This window comes from Sturnus vulgaris, chromosome 1 (genome assembly GCF_052056855.1).
Source record: "Sturnus vulgaris isolate bStuVul1 chromosome 1, bStuVul1.hap1, whole genome shotgun sequence".
NCBI lineage: Eukaryota > Metazoa > Chordata > Aves > Passeriformes > Sturnidae > Sturnus > Sturnus vulgaris.
Window position 1 is genome coordinate 3,732,460 of NC_142243.1, and position 14,740 is coordinate 3,747,199.

At 41.9% G+C, this 14,740-nt stretch overlaps 1 protein-coding gene across 3 annotated transcripts in view; it reads right to left on the reverse strand.

The window, feature by feature from the left end:
* Positions 1–763: 763 nt before the first annotated feature.
* MINDY4 (MINDY lysine 48 deubiquitinase 4) overlaps positions 764–14,740 on the reverse strand; it is a 70,004-nt gene continuing 56,027 nt past the window's right edge. For all 3 annotated transcript variants that reach the window (XM_014873725.2, XM_088154982.1, XM_088155051.1), the window contains exons 16-18: positions 10,436–10,616; positions 6,738–6,810; positions 764–1,931 (exon numbers count right to left, since the gene is read on the reverse strand). In XM_014873725.2, the coding sequence (XP_014729211.2) occupies positions 1,883–1,931; positions 6,738–6,810; positions 10,436–10,616 (303 nt within the window). In that variant the 3' untranslated portion in view covers positions 764–1,882. The remainder of the gene's footprint in view (positions 1,932–6,737; positions 6,811–10,435; positions 10,617–14,740) is intronic.

Genomic DNA, 14,740 nt, shown 5'->3' on the forward strand with positions numbered 1-14,740 from the left:
ATCTTAAAGACATTATTGAATCTACCTGCAGCTGACAGCACAAACACATCCCTAAATACACAGGGATGGCACAGTCAGCAGGATTGAGCATGGATCTGATGCTGATGATGTCTCAGAGGCTGAATCTCTTTGGGAGATCTGGATCTCACAAAGTGATAAGTTTCTCTATCTAATCTAAACCAAACAGATTTTATGACACTGAAATAAATAAAAATAAATAACTACAACCCTGAGATGCTTTACTGCATATAATGGCTTTAAACTGAAAGTGGGCAGGTTTAGATTGGATATTAGGAAGGAATTTCTCCCTGTGAGGGTGAGGAGACCCTGGCACAGGTTACCCAGAGCAGCTGTGGCTGCCCCTGGATCCCTGGAAGTGTCCAAGGCCAGGCTGGACAGGGCTTGGAGCAACCTGGAATAGTGGGAGGTGTCCCTGTCTTTAATTTTCCTTCCAACCCAAACCATCCTGCGATTCTATGACAGTTTGATGTGAATGGGAAGCAAAGGGGGAGGCAGATTTTCGTGCAAAGGCCATCTAAACCTTTCTGGTGCTCCTTTGTAACTTATATTCAGGTTGGTTTTCAAATCTAATTCCAGTAATAATTCCCTGAGATCTTCATTTGCACAGTCAGTTTGCAAACACAGACATTATTTTCACCTACACCCAGAACAACACTGAATTTTTGCTGGAAATTGATTTTGCACTCATTTTTCAGGACCCAGAGGAGTTTCCACACTGAGTAGGAAGAAGGTTCGATAAACATCAGAAAGTAAAAGTCCTTTATTGAACTCCTATGAAACACTCAATCTCAAGAGAGAGGAATACCTCTACAAACACCACTTATCTGCCTGTTTTTCACAGGGCATTTTTTTTCCAACCTTCTGCACAGTAACTTGCTCCAATTTTGGTAAAGTGTAGCTAAAACAGAGTTAATCAGAGTACAAACTGTGGCTTCAGTACCTCAGTATCCATCTCCACAGTTCCTCATTCCAACACATGCATTTTATTTAACCATGGAAACTGGGACCTATCACAGATAGGCAACAACTGAATTTCAAAAAACTCTTCTGTTTTCTCTTTCTGATTTCTGTTTTCTTGTAGTTATGAAGAAGCAAATCACAGATCTGTCACTTGGGTGTGAATAAACCCTCGTGTAGAAATAAGGGCACAAATGTAAAGATGCTGATACAGCTGCCTCTTACCAGAAAGAAAAACGAGCTATATCAGCATGAGGCACTGTTACACACCAGCTGCACCCAGTACTAGGAACATACTAATGGCATTATTTTGGTAACACAAACCACAATCCTTACTGCAAGTTTAGGACACAACAAGAACTTGGAATAGGCCAGGATTTTCCTGGAAAGCCCAGATGGTCACCAACCTATTTAGGCTTGCTAATAGCAGGTAAGGAGGTGAATATATGTTCCTTGGATAATGTTTTATAGTGGCACTGGAGTTTTTTCAAGGAAGAACAAGGCAGGACAGAGAAGGCTGTAAAGTGAGAGAAATCTGGGTTCAGCATCTCCCATCAGATGCTTCCAAACAATTGCAGGATGCAGAGTGGATCCAGAAGGAGACCTCAAGGGGACATTGATGACTTCACTGCTTCATCTGCAACCTTGATTTGGTGGTGGGAACCCAGGCTGCCCTCAGGAGCTTTATGCTGAAGGCAGTGACAAGGAATTTACGTCAGTGCTGTTTATATTAAAAGCAAAATATCTGAAGCACGAGGTGACTGAGGTGAAACTCTGCCAGCCTGTAAACCTTGTCATTCTTCCTCATCTCAAACTGCCCCATTTCCTGTATTGGTGGGAATAGAAATGTGCTCATTCAGTCATTTCCTTTTGGTCTTCCCAAATAAAGTGCAGGTCAGAGCAGTCACAAGATGGGTTCTGTGCCGTTCCAGTCGATGACAGCTCCTTGCCACCTAGAAATGAAATCATTTACATAAATCAGTTCATCACTGGAAAGGCAAACCCAGAGCCCTGAACCAGCCAAGGAACCCCAGAGAGATTGGGATGGACTTGTTTGGGGTAACTTATCACATCCCAAAGGGAATGGAGCAGAAGTGAGGGGATTGTACCCCCTGATTTTGGTGCCAAGGTGGCAGATCTCTGTCCTGACCCTTCCTCCAGCCTCTCTGGGCAACAGAGAGTCCTCAGCAGCAGCTGATTCACAACACAGATCTTCATATTGGACAGAATAACTAGGGAATGCCCAAGATGGGTACAAGAATTAACCCTAAATAACCAAAATACTCTCAGCTGTCAGCATGCAATCTGCACTCTCCTGTTCAGCTCTGATTAGGAATTCTCTGACTCTGAGATCCTGTGCCTGGCTCATCCCAATGATCCCATCTTTGCTCCTGACCTTGGCTCCTCCAAGCATCCCATGGCTCCCTTTAATGGTGATGTTTTGCTTTTCCTGTGCTGAGGTTCTGCTTTTCTCTGCCCTCATTGCTCCTTCAGAATGACACTGAAGATGTACACTCAGAACAGCGTTTCCAGTGAGTCTGGAACCTTCCATGTTTTCCATTCCTGGCTCTGCACTGGCTGCCACAGCTCAGCTGCCCACCTCAGGAGTGTGACTGGATGCAAAGGAGGCATCAATCCTGAATGTGTCTGCAAACCATGGTAAAAGACAGAGATCTGACCCAAAACCTGGAGAAAGCAGGATGATGCTCTCCAGTCACCTCCTTGGAGTGAATCAACTCACCCCTCATGGCACGAATTCACCCTTGGCTGTGCCTTTTCTCATCTGCAAGGTCATGGTCCACATTTTCTGGGAACTAAACTGCTGCATTCCCAGTGCAGAGTACTTCTATCTATTCTGGAAATCAGTCTCAGAGTAGTAAGATATTGGTGAGGGGGTGAGGGGAACACTGAGGTGCCAGTGCCACATTCTTTCTGTCACCGAGGACAGGATGTGTCAGCAAGGGTATGGCAGCTCAGTCCTTGTGCTGAGCAAGGCAATTAAGTGTAAAACAAAACCAAAAGCTGAATTCTTGCAGTCTTCAGGGCAATGTCTCAAAGGAAGTGACATCTGATGGCTGTTGTGAAATTTTTCCTTCTGCATTTTTACTTTGCTGAGAAAATGAAAATCAAAAAAATTCAGAGAGATTGTCTCCATCCCAGGAACACTCAGCAGGAATACTCAGCAGAGATGCCCCAAATCTTAAATTAAAAGCAGAATTTGTTTCATCTGGGGTTATTCAGCCTAAGTCTGGCATTTGCCAGAGCTGAGAGCTGTCCCTGACAGAAGTTCAGAATGTCACCCTTAAACAACCAAATGGAAAAAACAACTGCCACCTTTGTGGAAAACCACAACGTACTGGTGGTTTCCCTCTAGATCCTCAGGAACTTACAGGCACACAGGAATCTTTTAAGTTTACAAGAGCCTTTTTGATCATAATTTTGAAGGGTTTGTAACGTAGAATTTTAGAATAATAAAAGTTGAAACCTCTAGGATCATCAAGTCTATCCCCACTGGATTTTTCAGGTAATGCCTTCAAATCATCCCTTATCTTTGAGTACAATCTTCCCAAGGTGCCACTTTCTATCTCACCAGGGTGGTTAAGGCTTTGAGAGGGATCCACAGAGGCCAAAAGACACCAAATGAGCCTGCAGTGTGCCCTGTGGAATTACTCACATTGCTGACACAATTTCTGCTGTTGGTAAAGCTGTTGTTAACCACTGTGCAGTGAGGAATTGGCCTTTTTTAAAACAGCCTTTCCATAAAGAACTTAAACAGAACATAATTTTTGAAGCAGGACTGAAGGTTACTTTCAGAACAAGTCTCATCTCCTGGGTTTATTTTCGAACCATTTTTTTAGACCAAAATGCAGCCTTTGGCTGTTTGCTTCTATGAGACAGGTCCAAAACTTTTTCCCCCTCTTGCATCTGCACAAGAAAAGGTGTCAAAGAGTCAGGAATCTCACTCACAGATGCTGAAAAAGTCTTTTATTTACAAACAGATACAAAACTTCCTGGACAATGCAGGTGATCACTTCCCCAAACTATCCTGCCACAGTGTAATTCAAACACGAGGCATTTGCTAGCTGCTGATCCAATTATAATTTATCAGATTAGCAAAAGGAAAAAACTACATTTGACCCACCTGCTTCAAGCACAACCTCACCCAAGGGTCATGCAGTTAACGGGAACTGGAGAGGAACAATGCTCAGTCTGGAATAGCACTCAGTGAGCATCTCCTGTGCTGATAACCTGGTATTGTTTGGGAGCACATCGATAATTCAAGCTGAAATGCCCAGGCTCTGATCTTCTCTCATCCACCAAATTCCCTTTGGGTGTTTCACTTCACAGCCAACAGGTGAACTCGTGGATTCCACAGCCCCACTACCACAGAGGGTTAATAAAAACTACTGCTAAATTCAGGTTATAACAGCAGATCAGGGTTTGGTTCCCCTCAGGCAGAGCTAACAGATGTTATTTCCTCCAATGCTGAGGATCAGGACTGTGATATAAGAGTATTCCTCAGGGAAGAACAGGATCAGTTGTCTGCACGGCATCTCCAAAACAAGCCAGGGATGCACATTCCAGACATCCCTGGGCCAGAATCCCACTGCTGCCACAGATGTCTGGGGCTGAGAGCCACAAGAAAAGCACTTTAACTTGTCCTTTTTTGGGGGGCCTGCAGGTCACACTGGTAGCTGGTGGTGACTGGTCATTCCAGAGCCAGCTGAAGGGTTCCCTGCTTTAAACTCAGAACTGAACTTCTGATGTTTTATACAACAGGGACTGAAAACATGAGCCTCCTCCTCCTGCAGAAGCAAAACAACTCTTCTCTTCTGATAATAATAATAATATTAATGAAAATAATGTTTATGATTATTATTAAAAACTAAATGCAAAGCCAGGCTATTAGCAGTGCAGTTTTCCCTTTAGGAGAGGGTAAGAGAACAAAGAGCAGGCAGATGTGAGGCACAGAACTCAGTGTGTTACAGGATGGTGATGCTCAGGTATTGCTGTAATAATGGGTTTGTCATGGATTAAACCAGAACTGAGATGTGTGAATGGGAGGAAAACTCTCCATTAACAATAAAGCAAATTAATAATAGTTAATTGTCTCAGGTCTGATTGCCCCGACTGTGGGATTCTCCACTTTGCATGAGAAATTTTCCTGCATTTTTTGATGAGAGATATGGAGCTTCATCATGAATTCTTCATCAAAATAAATGACAGCTCTTTGCTTTATTAAAAATTAGTTTAGGAGAGTTTTCCACAATTGTATGATAAAAACGGGGGTTTTTTTAATCCCTGAAATTGCTAAAATTTTAGTTACTTGGGTTGGTTTTTACTTTTCCTTACATGCTGTTCCATAGTTGGATGAAAAAGTTCTTAAAGCTAAAAGGAAAAATTTATCATGAAAAACCTTTTGCAGCAAGGCCATGCTTAAATAAATATCCTCAAAGCAAAGGGAGAACACTGAAAACAAGGAGCCAGCCTGCCCAGGGTAAATCAGACAGTGCTGAGAATCCTACAAACAAAATAAACTGACACTGGAATTTGCTGGTAATTTACCTCTCCAGCATATGAAAGCAGGGAACTTAAAATAAACAGCAGCACCACCAACACTGTATAACTGACACAATGCCAGCAATGGAAGATATTCTAAGACTTTAAGTAGTTGCATGCATTATTCTCCCCATGGGGCTTTCTGAGGTTATACATTATTTATTTCAGTTTGAAGTCATGCTTGTATGTCACTGGAAATGAAGAACCAATAAAATCTGTATGTGCAGGAAGGCTGGACTGATGTCACTGCTGTCACTTTGCAGGATGCCTCTTCTACATTTCAGTGATTTTCTGATCAACACACTGGCAGCCACTGTCCTTATTTATTTATTTTCTGCTGGGTTTTTTTTTTACAGAGCAAATTCAGAGAAACCCGAAGCTGCCTGGCTTGCTGATTTAACAAAGATTATGGTCTCTGACAATGAGGCTTTCACTTCTTGTTCCAGAGATACTCAGATAGTCACTTCCTTGAAAATTGATAATTGATATAAAGCTGAATTTTCTGCCCAGTTAAATTTCTCCATTTTGCTTCTTTCATGTCTCACTAAGCTGAAAATGTTCCCATTAACTTCAGTATTTGGATGAACTGCTTATATAGGCTTCAAAATGGCCATGAAAATCCCAACATGACAGGAATTAGCCTTGTATGTAAGGAGAGAATTTGAGCTAAGGCCTGGCACGAAGGACTGCACAAATCCTGGTGTTTTGTGGTCCTGACAAACTCTGTGCTGTCCACAGACAGCTGGAGAAAACTGAGACTCTTCTATGGGGCTTCATGCATTGAAAATAACACTCAGGTCTCCCATTTGTTCTTCAGAAAAGACTGATGAAAATGGAATAAATTGTCTCCTTATCTCATTGTATCTCTGCAATCAAGCACGTTTGGGAATCTAAATTTAGATCTGTTGAAACCAAGCTGTGCTCCCAGACTGAATTTGGCTCAGTCATTTCTTGGTGATGTAGTGAAGGCTCCTCTAAGAATGAACACCTTGGACAGTTCAAGATTAATTATAATAATTCACGATTAAATGTGTAAAGCATATTATCACAGCCTGGCCCATTCAGATCCTTTCTGATTTCTAAGCATTAATTTTTCAGCTTTACTTGCTGAAATATTTTTTTTAAACACTCCAGCCTCACATAGATTACTTGTATCAACAACAGAATGTAACTGTATGAAAAACTGCAATTTCACTTACTTTGTCCTAATACAGTGCTCAAGTGGAGGAGTAAGATCATTTTCTTTATTTTCAGGGCACACCTGAGTTGTATCTGCAGAGACAAAACAGACTTTGTTAGTGGCTGGGGAATTTTCTCTCCATACAGAAATCTCAGATGGTTTGAGCCCAACCATGCCACATCCACCACTGGCCACCAGGCCTGAGCCAGGTTAGATTGCTCCTACAGAAATGGTTTCAAGGAAAACCACAGATCAGAAAATGAAATAATGTGCTGCAGGGCTGCCATGAGGCTTTTATTTCACAATTGATGTTGCAATTACTGAGTAACTTCTGTTACTCAAACCCTAAGGACACTGGTGGTGTTACACTTGAATAGGAAACCCCAAGCCCAGTTTGAACTGGGTTAGGACTATTCCAGCCTGGCAAAGATTGTCCCTTTACTGCTCAGCAAGCAGTGCAGAGACAGGAGAAGATGCTGCAGTGTGGGATATCAGGGAGCCTCTCCTGATGAGCATTCCTTTGGGATGGAGAGGCCACTGCAGCTCTCCAGGGAAAACAGAGAGGTCACTGTCTCAGACACAGCATCTGTCAACAGTGAAAGTAGAGCTGACCTTCCCAGGGACAAAACATCCTGCCACCAGCTTGGATGTCAGTCTGCTCAGCTGTTTCCTGTTTTGGAGTCAAACATTTAAACTGCAGCAGAGCAGGTTTTTTTTGTTTTTTTCTCTTTCTTCTTTTCTGTTGCCCAGCCAATGGATTGGCTGCAGGATGCCAAGGCAGGGTGTAGGATTTGGGTCTGCTTCAGTGAGAATGGTGTAGACAGGATGGGAGGGGATTGTCCTGACCATTGCCAGCTGCCAGGCTCAGATCTGTCACAGAAAGGACCTGGCTCTCCCTTGTGTGTTGATCTGATGGGTACAAACACATGCAGAAAACTCTGGGTGAATGCAAGGGTTGGGGTGGAGGAAAACAGACAATATTTAGAAGTACATAAAGTACTGGTGGTTTTCCTCTAGATCCTCAGGAACTTACAGGCATACAGGAATCTTTGAAGTTTAAAAAAGCCTTTTTTTATCATCATTTTGAAGAGTTTGTAACATGGAATTTTAGAATAATAAAAGTTGAAACCTCTAAGATCATCAAGTCTAACCATAAATCGAGCACCACCACCATGTTCACTATCAAACCCTGTCCCCAGGTGCCACAAATACAGGTTTTTTGAACACTTGCTGGAATGGTGACTCTACCACTGCCCTGGACAACCTGTTCCAGTGACTGACAACCCCTTCTGTGAAGAAATTTTTCTCTAAACCTCTCCTGGTGCAAACTAAGCCACTGTCCTGACCATAGCCCTGGTAGCAGGTCAGGCAGGTGTGGCTGCCTTTCCCACTCATGGCCAACTTTGATGAATTTTGTCATTTTTAGACTTGAATTCTTCCAATCAAAAGGTTTAAATGGGGTGTTTCCATACAAAGAAACAGGAAAAAAGTATCATAAAGGTGTATCAAAGAGTAAATGAAAAGGAATATGTATATTCTACCCTTAATTATGTGAGAAACTGAGTGCCAACACTGTTACAGCTCTTCTCTGCTTATCCAAAATTTCTACCCCAATGGACAGATTTATTATTATTTTCCTCTCTTTATGATGGTATGTTGATGTCATTAACCTACTTCTATGAAAGAACTTTATATCTCTTGTCTACATTTTGCCAAATGGTTAAGTGTGGGAAGCAGAGCGAATTCTCAATATAAAGTAGCAATTGCTGCTACTCCCAAAATAGAATTCTACTCTTCTGTCTTTTTTACCTTTCTTCCCCAGCACAATTTCTTCAATATTTCCTGAAATGTGACCTTGATGGTAATTTTACCTAATTATAATCAAGATTCCCATTTCAAGGAATTCAACTTCTTGCTCAAGTAAAGCTTTGCTACCCAGGAGCAGGGAGATGTGGCTGGGGCAGCAGCCAGCTCCTCATGCTGCATCTCCAGCTGATGCTGCCTGAACATCACCTTTTGTTGGGATCTCCACAAGGGAAATGCCAGCAATATTTAGCATTCTGATATTTCCATCTGCTCCTGTCTGCTGGGTTTAGATGTTTGGCCAGAGTTACCTTTTTGGATGTAAAGTAATTACATTTTCTCCAGACCTAGCAAGGGATTACTGCACAGCCAGAACCAGGCCAGTGCTTTTGTGGAATGATGAAAATATTTGCATTTTTACTGCCTTTTGCAGAATTTCACAGATAACAAAGGATTTACTGGGACACATCCCTGGAAGGGGCTATGGCCACAACAAAGAGATATCTACAACTCCAGGCACATTTCAGCTTTGAGGAGAAACATAAAAAAATGCCATGGCAGGTTGGACAGTAAAGGGAAAAATGTATACGTGCTCCAGGGAATTTCTCATCCAGGGATCTTAGAGGGTTTGGCAGCTCTTGATTTTGGAAACATTCCTGGTGATGGAAAGACACATTAAGATACCTGCTTTGGACCAGATGTTGTGTAGTACAACACAACAGAAAAAACTTGTTTCTAGTCCTGTGCTGAGCTGTATCATTCCTGTCACTTTTATCTGGGGTGTGGGAACCAGCTGGCAACCATAGTCCTGTAAAAATTGATCATTTTTGGAGCTAATATGTCATGTGACCCCTACAATAGAATGAAAGGGATTTTCTTTAAAATAAGAGGGTAAACAACAGGCAGAAAGTTGACTGAACTCACTACCAAATCTCGTGAGGAGCTCAAACCCCCAGCACTCCCAGCACAGAAATAACTTTGCCACATGGACTCAGCAGAACATACAACACCCATGCTGTGCAAAACCCTGGATGTTGGTACAAACAAGGAATAAAGACAAGTTATTTCTAAAGAGCAGACTACAGTAGAGTGGCTCCTTAAGATTGAGAAGGAATTTGGTTATCAAAGAATCACAGACAAGATTGTGTAAATGTACCAAAGGAAAGAAAACAAAAGGTGAGTAGGATATTATTAGCAACCAGGGATTTAGTGGTGGAGAATGTGTTGAAGTAGGTGCTTTCTAAGGATCAGAATACTCATCCAAATGCCTTCCAGTTGAAGAAGTTTTTACTGTAAAAGCAGCTGTGTAATTTGGCATGGTTTCCTGAAAGAAGGAGGGTGACAAGCTGGAAGACTTTTTGAAGGCTTGTGCTTTCAGGCAGGTAAGAGACTAAACTTTTTTAGCAGATTACTGGCATTTTCTTGCCTTGGAAGTAAGGACTTCATGTTTCCTTATGCTCTCTGCTCATTTTCCTACAGGCATTTAGGGTGAGGAACTGGAGACCTGCACTTCCTGCCTGTAGAAACGATGTGAGATGATGTGAAGGAGAATGGGAATAGTGAAATATATATATTTTATATATATATATAAAAAAATATAGATATATATATTATAATCCTGGGAGTATGAATAAGCCAGAGATCACAAGCTGTTCCTTGGGAATCAGTGCCAGTGTGTATAAATGGAAGATTTGCCAGGGTGTATAAAGTGACACATGCTCACTGTTAACCCTTTCAAGAGCTCATCCTCAAAACTTCCTTGCAAAATATAATTAATCACCAAAACTAATTATGGAAATTAGGCAACAGCACACAAATTAACGTTCACTGCCTGCAACCATCACTGTTTGTATAATTAGATCCTCCTTTCTGCCCCCCCAGAGGTGAAAAGCAGAGTCAGGGAGCTGCTCATACCCACTGTCAGCCGTATCTCTTCATCCTGGTTGGCCAAGCCATCGTAGTAATAGAGATCAAACCTCCTTCCTGTCTTCCAGTCACTGAGCAAATCCTTTTCCAAACAAAAGAGCACACTGAAGTGGCTTTCACTGCAGACCAGCCAAATTGGGTACTTGGGAGTCTTCAAGTAACAACCAACCTAGAGAAAAATACAAAAATAGCAGACCATCACTGGGGCTGGGGGGAGAAGCAGTTCATTGTGGAAAGCATAAAATTTGTAAGATCATTTATTTATTCTAGTCTACAAACACTAATGAAGGCTCATTAGAGACTGTGGATGAAGCAGACCAGTAAACCACGGAGCATATAAAGCAAATATTAGGCCTTGAGCTATGGCAGGTAATGAAGTGCAGCTGTAGTGCCCTTACAGCTAAAAGATCAGATCCCAGATGAGCTGAACCAACAGGAACCATGTCCTCTGCAACAGCTGTAAAACCACAGGAATACAACATGGCATCGATGGGAGGCTGTGCTGTCATTCAACAGTGACTGGAAACCAGGTAAGAGACTCACAGGACCTCAAGTGCCCTGAGACATCCCTGCCCAGGCAACTCAACTGAGCCCAAAATCTTTTGTTGAGCAAAGAAAGTGATATATATTCCCTTCACTTTATCACCTTCTATTTCACAGTCCAAACATGTATTTTCATCTGTAGAAGAAACTAATAACAGATCCATTTGTTTTGCTTCGTTGTTCTTAAAAATGAAATATGTTCATGTAAAAATAAAACTTCAGCGATAGCTTTTTCTAAGCCTTTGTCCTTCTTTTGAAAGTGTATTTATAAATAACCTGAATATTCTCCAAGAAAGTGCATAAAACCTTTCATATTCAATCATAGATGTTTTAAACCAGCATACTCAAGAGATTTAATTTATAAGGGATGGAGGAAGGGGATACCAGCAGCACTGCAGCTGGGTTTTGGACCTTGGAGAAACTGCTTAGGGAAACTGAAATTAAACATTTTGCTTTCAGTGAAATCATTTTGCTTTCAGCCCTTTTGTTTTCAGGACTTTTTCAGTGAAAAATCCCTAGTGGAAACTGATGAAATGTTAACAGAAAAATTCTTACACATGATTTCTAGATATAGATTTGTGGATGCAGTTGCTACAGTGCAGTCCTCAATTCTTCGCCCTGAGCCCAGGGGCAAATGGCAAAAGCCAAGAGGCAGAAGCCAACATTAATTCTGTTGCAATTAAAACTCTAACCAGCACCCTAAGTGATAAGGAGTTTGTGTTTTCATCTTGATGGACATTTGGAATTTATATCTGAAGTGTTACGAGTGCAAATTCAGCTGCCTTCTGATTTCTTCTGAAGTTAGATAACAAGTCTCCAGCTAATTAAGTAACTGTTCCCTGACTCATTACTTTGTTAATATCTATTTAAAACAGCCTTTTATACAACAGTCTTGCTTTTTATGTAAATTCTTGGCTTGGAAGTAAAGAATTTTTTACAAGCTTCCAATAATACTCGTAACAGGAGTTATCAAAAAAGAAAATACGCGGTTTCAACAAAAGATGGCAAATTAGAGGGACACAGATGAAAAGATTCCGTCTCACCAATATGCATATTTTAATATGCAGATAAGTCAAAGCCAAAAGGAACAGCCAGTCTCCCAAAAATGTGTTCTTCCTACGTTTGTCTGCAAAAGCAACTTCCCAGCTTCATCAAACAACATTTGACAAAGATTAGAGAGATAGAGAACTTTCAAAGCCATGTCCACTCCAGCTCTCACTCACATGAACCTTCCCCTGAAGCCAGGACAAACTGTTCAGCTTTGATTGAGGGCTGCAGGAACATTCTCCAAAAATGTGTACAGTTTTCAATTACAATCTTTGCAGAAAGCAGCGAGGGCATGAACTTTGAGACAACTAAGAGAGTCTAAAAATATTGTAGCTCAAATCCTGCTGTCCCAGAAAAAAAGTAGAAGACTTTGTTTTGGTCACATCGATTTAACCAGCTGAGGATTAGCTGCTGCCTTTGACACCAAGATGCAAAACATATTTTGTACAAAATATAAAATGGAACCATGCTGCTGACAAGGTAAGGACAATCCTCACTGTGAGGATTCCTTTGGCTGCTTCTCCAAGCAGTTTTTGTGTGGAGTAGAATCACTGAGTCATTTAGGCTGGACAAGACCTCCAGGACCATCGAGCCCAACCCCTGACTGAACATCACCTTGGCAACCAGACCAGAGCACTGAGTGCCACATCCAGTGGTTTCTTCAATACTCCCAGGAATGAGGACTCCACAACCTCCCTGGGCAGCCCATTCCAACATCTGACCACACTTCCAGTGAAGAAATTCCTGCTGATGTCCTGCCTGAACCTCCCCTGGTGGAGTTGAGGCTGTTTCCTCTGGTCCTGTCCCTTGTTGCCTCACCTCACTGCACCCTCCTGCAGGGGAGGAGAACTCCAGGGAATTGTAGAGAGCAGTGAAGTCATCCCTGAGCCTCCTTTTCTCCAGCCTAAACACCCCCAGCTCCCTCAGCAGCTCCTCACAGGACTGACTCTCCAGACCTTCCCCATACACAGAATTATGTCCTCACTTAACTGGTTCTGAGTTGAACTGAGTGCTTCCTCAGCTGCCTGACCAGCCTGGTTGGTGGTAGTAATACTGGATAAACCTGGAATAAAACTTGGGAAAAGAAGAGGGAAGAACAGGCATGAACAGCTCTGGGGTTCTGATTGTTCAGGAACCCCTCAAACTCAGGAGAACGTGTCATCCACAAGAGCCTGAAGAGAACAGGGCTGACAGAGACCCCTTCTTTCCTGTGTCTTCCCTACATCTGTAGGGCCAAGTTCCAAAGGCAAATCAGGGATATCTGACTTGTATCCTTTCTACAAAATATTATTTTTGATAAGAGCTCAATGGCTGTGTTTTTGTCACTATTCAAGTACTGGTTTTCCAGCAGGCTCATTAATCATTTTCAGGCAAAAGGGCAGTATGGGGGGAATGAATGAGGTGTCCTTTTGTACTGCATGTATACAATTCCTATGGAGACTTCCCTAACCCTCTTCCTCTCCCTTACAAAGCCCTCAAGAATGCTCATAAATTTCAGGGATACTGTGCTGATCTTTGGGAAACATCAACTTTTCAAAAGCAAGCACCTTCAAAGGGCTCATTCTCCATCTGACATCTGTATGTGTTCACACAATGGTGAAATTCAACCTACAGACAAGTATTTATTGCTGGAGAATTATTCCAACAGATCTGCCAGAGTGAGTGGATGGTACCTCACCATTCAGCTTTAATTTATCCCTTGAACAAGGCCATCTTTTGCCAAGTGTGTTCCAAAAGAAACAAAAGAGAGAATGTGATACCAAAACCAAGCAGGATAACTGGATATGGCCAATGTGATGGCAGTTTTAGCACTTAACATAATTTCACCTCCTTGTTTGTAGGACTTTGCTATTCCTTTTCTGTTAGGGTGGTATCTGCACCACTTAGGTAGTGGCTTGTCATCATTTTCTTCTGTCTTCACTCAGAGCCAGGATTAAAAATATGAAGGAGACGAATTTCTCATGTTTGGGATTGGTTGTTTATTAAATCTTATTTAAGTATAGAGAGTTCTGCAGCACTTCTGGGTAACAGCTAAAAGTGAGCAAAATGGAGTTGAATCCAGCTAGCTACAAGGTCTTTTAAAGATAATCAGTCCACTAAAGAGCTAACACCTACATTATTTATACTTTTGACCCAATAACCAAACTCCTGTGACCCTCAGTGCAGCACTGTCCAACCAGAAACTACTGCCTGAAACCATGAAGAAGAAGGAAGAACACAGAAAGGAAACAACACACAAAATCCTCCATCTTGTTCCCTACCTATTACTGTATTAAAAAAAAAAATAAAAAAATTTAAAACCCTTAACCATGTGAAAGCACATACTCCTATTCCAACTATACGCCCATGACTTTAACTCCATCACTCAAATTTGGAAGCCTTCTCCAAGGCCTCAGGTCAAAAGCAGTGTTCTCCTGGGGGTCAGTGCCGGAAAGCACAGAAAGCTCAAAATTCCCAGGCTTCTGGGATCCAACACTTTTCTAGTTATAATCAATCATTCCTTGCTTTATGTTTCTTTCTGTGAATACAGCTGCTAGAGATGTTGATTTGAGAAGTAATCACAGTGTGTAGTGGTTCTCTAAAGGGCTGGGCTCTGTCAAATTGAGGAATTTCTGGTAGTACCAAATTCAGCAGGATTGACAGGCAAAAGGATAATTACACAAATCTTTCAGAGTTACAGGCAACAGCCCATTGTTTGTTCTG